This window comes from Cucurbita moschata, unplaced genomic scaffold (assembly GCF_002738365.1).
Source record: "Cucurbita moschata cultivar Rifu unplaced genomic scaffold, Cmos_1.0 Cmo_Scf00017, whole genome shotgun sequence".
Taxonomy (NCBI): domain Eukaryota; kingdom Viridiplantae; phylum Streptophyta; class Magnoliopsida; order Cucurbitales; family Cucurbitaceae; genus Cucurbita; species Cucurbita moschata.
This window is the reverse complement of record NW_019268533.1, coordinates 1,427,985-1,435,942: the sequence shown is the minus strand read 5'-3', so window position 1 is coordinate 1,435,942 and position 7,958 is coordinate 1,427,985. Positions and strand designations below refer to the sequence as shown.

At 35.6% G+C, this 7,958-nt stretch overlaps 1 protein-coding gene across 2 annotated transcripts; it reads left to right on the top strand.

Annotated features, from left to right (window-relative positions):
- On the top strand, nucleotides 1-7,508 carry LOC111455093 (ribulose-1,5 bisphosphate carboxylase/oxygenase large subunit N-methyltransferase, chloroplastic). Of its 2 annotated transcripts, none has more exons than XM_023096625.1 (16): nucleotides 1-131; nucleotides 213-347; nucleotides 415-598; nucleotides 1,487-1,644; nucleotides 3,023-3,417; nucleotides 3,879-4,042; nucleotides 4,138-4,221; nucleotides 4,376-4,433; nucleotides 4,982-5,035; nucleotides 5,335-5,406; nucleotides 5,494-5,574; nucleotides 5,869-6,041; nucleotides 6,279-6,381; nucleotides 6,465-6,596; nucleotides 6,781-6,903; nucleotides 7,108-7,508. In XM_023096625.1, exons 5-16 carry the CDS (start codon nucleotides 3,055-3,057, stop codon nucleotides 7,192-7,194), a joined length of 1,494 nt encoding a protein of 497 aa, XP_022952393.1. In that variant the 5' UTR covers nucleotides 1-131; nucleotides 213-347; nucleotides 415-598; nucleotides 1,487-1,644; nucleotides 3,023-3,054; the 3' UTR covers nucleotides 7,195-7,508. The 2 variants fall into 2 exon arrangements, with proteins under 2 accessions (XP_022952393.1, XP_022952392.1); XM_023096624.1 differs by having other exon boundaries at nucleotides 1-140.
- The last annotated feature ends 450 nt before the right edge of the window (nucleotides 7,509-7,958 follow it).

Here is a 7,958-nt window from a genome sequence, read left to right as displayed (position 1 = left end):
TTTGTTAGCGGTGGGCTTAGGGTCGTTCTTTCATTCATTTAACGCACCTTCTATAACTGATATGCCATATTGACAAGGACTAGCATACACGATCCGCTGGTTACTTCAAGAACCCTGAAAAGACTAACAAGGTCTACAAGGTAACTTTTTTACCATATTTTCATTAGATTCTGGATTTCTGCAGAAGATCTCAAACTTTCTGCTTACAATAGAATGGTGAGAAGTGCATGTGCTAGTTTTACTTGGGAGATATAGGAACATTTCATCATGATGGATGCCTTGAGATCATGGATAGGACGAAGGATATCGTTAAACTTCAGCATGGAGAATATATATCCCAAGGGAAGGTGAGGTTTTAAACTTCAAATTTTGCTCCTAACATATTGGGTTTAAATTCTTCTTCTGTTCATATAGGCTGAGGCAGCCCTACTGTCGAGCAAGTACGTGGATAATGTTATTGTGGTATATGCATATCCCTTTCACAATTATTGTGTACCTCTTGTTGTCACTTTGCGTCCAGCCCTTGAGAAGTGGGCCAATGAAGCTGGCATCAATTATGGGGACTTTTCTCAGCTATGTGAAAATGGTGAAACCATTAGTGAGTTTCCAAGGTTTGCAAATCCTACTCTTATCTATTGAAAGGCAGAAGAATAATAGAAACAGTCCAATGAAAACAGAAAAGATAAGATAATCTGTTCCATAGGTTATTGCATAATTCAATTGGCAAGGCACTTTTGTAATTCATATGTATTACATATTTTCTGGTAGGAACCACGAACCTCCACGATGGTATGATATTTGTCCACTTTGATCATAAGTTCTCATGGGTTTACTTTTGGTTTCCTCAAAAAGCCTCATACCAATGATCAACCTCTTAATTAGCTGATGTGGGTCTCTTCTCTCAACAATCCTCCCCTCAAATAAAGTATACCATAGAGTCTCCTCTGAAGCCTATAGAGCCCTCGAACAGTCTCCACTTAATCGAGGCTCGACTCCTTTCTCTGGAGTCCTCGAACAAAGTATACCCTTTTTTCGATACTTGAGTCACTTTTGTCTACACCTTCGAGACTACCAATTTCTTTGTTCGACACTTGAGGATTCGATTAGCACGACTAAGTTAAGGGTATGACTTTAATACCATATTAGGAATCACAAATCCCTACCATGATATGATATTATCCACTTTGAGAATAAACTCTCATGGTTTTGCTTTTGGTTTCCCCAAAAAGCCTTGTAGGAGATGTATTCATTACTTATAAATCCACGATCATCCTCTTAATTAGCCAATGTATGACTCCCTCCCAACAATCCTCAACCGACTATCGATCTTCCTTCGTTAGTAAGATTAGCTTGAATCTTTTGGTGGACTCTGATTATTCATCTTCATTCTTTTAACTTGAGAATGCAAATTTAAATGGCTATTACTTTGTGTATGCAGAATGAGATCCCACTTCTGAACAATGCATTATTTTTAATAACTTTACAGATAGCAAAGATGCAAAGTTACAAAAAGTTCCTGGCAAAGTTATGTTGGTACAAGATCCACGGACTCCAAAGTCAGGAGGAGCCGCTGCTTCTGCTTTAAAGCTAAGAAGGGAACAAGGCAAGGCAAAAATTCAAGAACGAACTCGAACAGCTATACAGGTAATTAAATACTGCCTAGTTTTTCACTTTAGTACACAGCACATGGATCTCCACGTACTTAATTAGGTTTACCAATAACACTCCTTGCATGAAAGACACTCATCTTTATGCTAAAAGTATATATTTCTTAGTTGAGCACAGAGCACGGGACGACTCGGATTGATAGCCATTTGATTTTGGTTTTTGATCCTTGAAAATTGTGCTCGATTGCTCGGTATCTCATAAATCTTTACGATGTTTTTCATCTTTTTTCAAGATAATATTTGAATTCTTAATCAAATTTAGACCACAAGTAAGAATAAGTTTGTAAAAACTTTTTTTTCTTTTAGTTTTTAAAATTTTGTATGAATTTTGAAGACATCGGGAGAAAAAAATTATAAACCAAATGGTTATCGCTTCTGTATATAAATAAATAAGGTTTGAACAAAGTGTTGGATGAAAATCCCACAGACTAATTTAGGAAACGATCATGGTTTTATAATCTAGGAATACTCTCTCCATTAGTGTGAGGTCTCCATGAGGGCTTATGCTCAAAGTGAACAATATCATACCTTTGTGGAGAGTTGTGTTCGTTGAACAGGGGTAGTAGCTTTTCATTTTCTTTATAACTATACCTCGAGCTTTTTTTTTTCTTTGGTTCTCGTTTGCATCTTCACCATGGACAAGATTCGGTCAAATAAAAAATAAAAGCCATTTGGGATATATTCTATACCGAGTCTATGTTATGATATTAAACGATACGAAAATTATAATGAGTCAGAATTAAGAACTTGTATGGAGTTTGAACTCGTAATTTACAATCACTAAAATCTCTAAAATCGAATTAATAATAATAAGAAGGGTAAAATTAGAATAATAAAAAAATAAATATCTGATTTCAAATATTTTGCTATATTTGCTGCTAGAGTTTGAAAATATATTAAAATAAATAAATAAATATATATATATATATATATATTACCAATTCTTTACATTATTAATTTCATTTTATTTTAGAATTTTTATTTTCTTTTTTCATATACACAATACCATTTCTTTTTAGTTAATCAATTTAAAGTTGTGAGTGTAAAATGTACCATCAATTTTATTTTTTATTTTATAATTTGTAATGTATTTTATTATCAATTGAACGTGATAATAATGTAAGAATTTTATTTTTTAATTATTTTATTTTATTTTCTCACTTATAGAATAATATTTATGTTTAATTAATAATAATAATGTTAGGAAGGCGTTTGAAATTGATATTATAAAATATTTTGTGAAATTAACAAAGTGTTATTTTGTAATATTAATAAGTTTTGCTTATTTCAATTGGCGCGCGTCCACAACCGTCAAAAACGACGACGACCTTTTTATTGGCTTCTCTGGCGATAAGGTTCCTTTACTCTCTCGTCCTCGAGCTCAGCCATGGCTGAAGCTTCAAGGATTTTCTATTCTCCGCTTGTTCCCAACTTCCGTCCACTCCAGAAGACGCATTCAGCCAAGCCCTACACAGCATCTTTTCGCAGACATTCGATCAATTGCTCTGTCTCCACAAGTGACAGTGCTAGAGTGGTAGCGACCGGGCCGATTCCATGGGGTTGCGAGATCGATTCGCTGGAGAATGCTTCTGCTCTACAGAAATGGCTGTCGCAGTCTGGTCTCCCTGACCAGAAGATGGCGATACAGAGAGTGGATGTTGGAGAGAGAGGACTTGTGGCTTTGAAGAATGTTAGGAAAGGGGAGAAATTACTGTTTGTGCCGCCCTCTCTCGTTATCTCCGCAGACTCGGTAAGTTTTCCTGACTGGAAGTTCTGGTGGAAATTCTTGAAATGTGAGGAACTGATACGCTGACCAATTTGAGAATAATTAAGTAGTCTGCAAAATGTTTGGTAAATTTCGTTCAAGTAGTTTTGATTGTGAAACCCTATTATTGTGTTGGTTCACCTGAAGTTTAACTTCTTTTGACCAAGAGGCGTAGGATGTGAATGAAAATTGGGCGGATGAAGTCATTTTCTTTGAAGGAGTAGGAGAGGGGCAAGTTACAAATTTTCATTTTTCACAGATAAACTTTTGTTTACAACCTTTAAACTGTGAGTCAAATTAAATGGACATTCATTCCATTTTCATCGTCATCTAAGCTATAAACCAAGAAAATATCCTTTTTCACCTTCTTCCAATGGGAACAACCGAAAATGCTACACAAATAAATGCCTTCCCATTCTCAGCATGTACTGTGTTGTCTATGTTAGGAGTGGAGCTGCCCTGAGGCTGGGGAGGTGTTAAAACGTAATTCAGTACCAGATTGGCCACTTATTGCAACCTACTTGATTAGCGAAGCAAGTTTAATGAAATCATCAAGATGGAACAACTATATATCAGCCTTACCTCGGCAACCTTATTCACTTTTGTACTGGTCAGTTACTTTATGATCCAAGTAACTTTATATTTTTTTGTGTCTGGTATTTATTCTCGGTCCTTGCCCATATAGCCTCGCTTCTATCATTTCAGGACACGTGAAGAGCTAGATCGATATCTGGAAGCATCAGAGATCAGAGAAAGGGCAATAGAAAGGATCACAAATGTTGTTGGAACGTAAGGCTATATTTCCTCTCTGCTGATTTTCTTATTAAATTTTGTTAAACTGCTATGTAACGGTAGGATTTTCAATCAGTATCCTAAATCATTCCAGTACATCATTCTGTAGTTGATTAAACAGTAAGTTTTTCTTCTGTGATTTTTGGTGCAGATACAATGATTTAAGGGACAGAATATTTTCCAAATATCCTGAATTATTCCCTGAGGAGGTATTGAGTTCTTTACTCTCCAAGAAGTCGGCCCATCATCAGTTTATAACTTTGCTTTATTCACACTGGAATTTGTTCAACCTTTTCTCCAGCTGCTGTCAACTTCCCTCATACACAAACATTTCTCCGTTTTGGCTGGTCTATACTGTTTTTCTGGCATTCCCCTAGGTTTTTGGTATTGAAGAGTAAAACTTTTTTCAGCTTCATGGTTGTCTATTAAAATCTTTGTTCTCTTGAGAAGTTTTGATCAACCAAAAAAATAACAGATTCTTGTCATTTTTACGCTAACTACAGTACAGTGCTTTTTTAGTTTAACCCAACATTTAGTTCCGTGAGACTTGGCTTAGACATTTAAGAATTATGTCTACGTAATTCAATTTCATTTCCTAATTTGGGAGAAAATTGAAAATATATAGTTCTGCTTGCCATACAGTGTGCATGACTAGGTTTCAATCTGGGGCATAAACTGTTGGAAAACCCCAATTCTCTCAACTCTTGTTTACTTGAAACATGATTAACTTGATTCTTCCTGGATGTTTGATTTTCAGGTATTCAATATTGAAACTTTCAAGTGGTCATTTGGGATTCTTTTCTCCCGCTTGGTAAGTTGGGCTAATCAAATACTATGCTAGCGTGGCATGCTTAACTAGCTATAGAACAAAGCATAAAAATATAGTATGGGGATTGATTTACAAAAAACATTTGGCTGCAACCATATATAAGACATCACAGTCAATAATGTTTGCTGAAATGGTATTAATCTATTGAAGCTGTAAAGCCTTCACATTTTTTTTTTCATGTTTATCTTCCCTGCCCCCATTTCTTTTTTTTTTTTTTTTTTGGTGGGGGAACAATCGTTCGTGTTTGAATGCTGACAAGATCATATTTCTTTTAAGCCCAGGTTCGGTTACCTTCAATGGATGGAAAGGTTGCATTGGTTCCCTGGGCTGATATGCTGAATCATAACTGTGAGGTACGCTAATTGGTGTTTTTTTGAAAGCTGTAAGTTGTGATGTTAGAATTGAAATTTAACTCTTGCAACTATAAATGGCTGGCCCAGGTGGAGACTTTCTTGGATTATGATAAAGCATCCCAAGGCGTTGTCTTCACAACAGATCGAGCATACCAACCAGGTGAGCAGGTAAAAGAACATTTAATATTTTCATAATGAATGAATCTGATGAGATAATGTAATACTGAAATTTCATGTGAACTTCAATTAAACAAAAATGGAACTATTTCAAACTTACTAGTCATATTAGATCTCGAGTCCATGCTGAAAAATGTTGGCCAGAAACGGTAGAAAGAAGGATAAAAAACGTTCTATAACTTCTTGCTCCCAAAGAAACTTTTCCCATAGAGATGAAACTTATGTTAACTGCAAAATTTTGTCTTATTTATGCTTCATGGTTACTTTAATCACTGATAATTGCAGGTGTTCATTTCTTATGGCAAGAAATCTAATGGGGAGTTGTTGTTGTCATATGGTTTTGTTCCAAAGGAGGGAACCAATCCTAGCGATTCTGTTGAGTTGTTACTCTCACTAAAAAAATCTGATAAATGTTACAAGGAGAAGCTGGAAGCACTGAAAAAGCATGGATTAAGAGCGTGAGTATAAAGAAACTGATGAGTTCTTCACCATCTAACTTTCTCAGACTTATATTTTTTAAATTAAAGGACATTTTCGAGTTATTCCTTCATAAACATTCATCTTTAATTTCTGGTGCAAATTTTAATAATTAATGGAAAACCAACCACATGCTGGTTAGTTCCTCCCACCTTTCTTTCTCTTGTTAAAATATCTTGTTATTTTGTTGATCGCCCTGAATAAATTTATCATGGCAGATCCCAGTGTTTTCCTATTCAAATCACTGGCTGGCCTTTAGAATTAAAGGCATTTGCTTATTTAGCTGTCAGTCCACCAAGTATGAGCAAGCAGTTTGAAGAGGTTTGGTTGACAACCTCTTTTCTACTTCTGTTCTTGATCTGCAAAATCTGTCTCAATGTGTGTCTGTGTGTATTGGCTACCAGATGGCTGCTGCAGCATCAAATAAATCAACAACAACGAAGGACCTAAATTACCCTGATATAGAGGAGGAAGCCCTGCAGTTCATATTAGATAGCTGCGAAACGAGCATATCTAAGTATAACAAATTCTTGCAGGTAAAGGATAAAGAATATGTTGATTCCATTATTCTAGTGGAAATTTACAACTCAACTTAACAATGAACATCTGGTTCTTGTCATGCTTGCTCATAATGGCTGAAGCAAAATCAATATTAATTTTGCAAGATGATAGTGATACTAGAAGACTTGAAAAAGCACATTTCTTAACTCGTCTTTGCAGGCGAGTGGATCCATGGATTTGGACGTGACATCACCAAAACAACTGAACCGTAGAGTATTTTTAAAACAGCTAGCAGTAGACTTGTGCACGAGCGAACGAAGGATACTTTTTCGAAGCCAATATGTAAGTCCACACGATCCCATATCTGCAGCTTCTCTTTTCCTTCATGCAAATGAAAACCTTTCACATTTTCTGGTTGCTGCTGTGTAAAATTAAGTTAAATGGCATGTGACTGTTATTTGTTAAGTGCATCTTGAAGGTTGAGACCTAACTTTCTTAAAAAAAATGTGATTGCGGTTATTGATATCTTGAGTACGGATGTTTCAGATTCTGAGAAGAAGATTGAGAGACTTGAGAAGTGGTGAACTGAGAGCTCTGAAACTGTTCAGAGGGTTTGGGAAACTTTTTAAATGATTGGTTGTTTGTGTGTATAAATATCTCTGGACTGTAAGACTGTGTAGCCATGACATGAACACGCTAGTCCTTACAGAAACTCGTGCCATCCCGCCTCGCCGTGGTGGCAACGCTTAGTTTCCTGCTCGAGAATTAAGGAGGCTGGTCTATATAGAAAGTGAAACAGGCAAAAGATCCCCCATCACCACCACCACCTCTTGGTCTGTATCATCACGTTGTAAGTCCTGTATTTTGTTGCATGAGTTTCGAGTATTCTCGACTGAAAAATTGGATTTCTGGACCGAGTTGCTTTTGATTCAACAAATTCTTGATTTTATTCAGAATGCTTCTAGAAAACTAGTCTTTTCTGAATTATATGAAGCCAGTAAGCAAACAGCAAGTCCATGGGTATTTGAACCCGAGTATCCGGGAAAAAGCAGAATTCTCAACTGGAGATCAACTCACGGTTGATGGATTTTTTTCATGCCTTTTGAATACCTTTTTTTAACTAAAATTTTTACAATGTTCTCCAACTTTCCAGTTTCTTTAGCATATAATTCAAATATATTTTGATTAGTTATTTGGGTGTATAAACGCCGATATAGTGAAGTTCATTTTCACGTAAATAAAAATAAAAGGTGTTATGAATTCAATATGATAACGACAAATATAATTTTTAAAATTCGAGCCTAAATTAAAACTTTTGCGACCCTAAACTGTAATTTAACCCTTTCAAATTCTTGAATACAAATAGAGTATTTGTAAATTCTTAATTCTTTTTAATA

Excerpts from the sequence above, each read along its gene's own strand:
- LOC111455093 (XM_023096625.1), top strand. The coding sequence starts at position 3,055 with ATGGCTGAAGCTTCAAGGATTTTCTATTCTCCGCTTGTTCCCAACTTC. Across the intron at positions 4,043-4,137 it reads CCTTATTCACTTTTGTACTG|GACACGTGAAGAGCTAGATC; the intron begins GTCAGTTACTTT and ends CTATCATTTCAG. Across the intron at positions 6,042-6,278 it reads AAAAAGCATGGATTAAGAGC|ATCCCAGTGTTTTCCTATTC; the intron begins GTGAGTATAAAG and ends TTATCATGGCAG.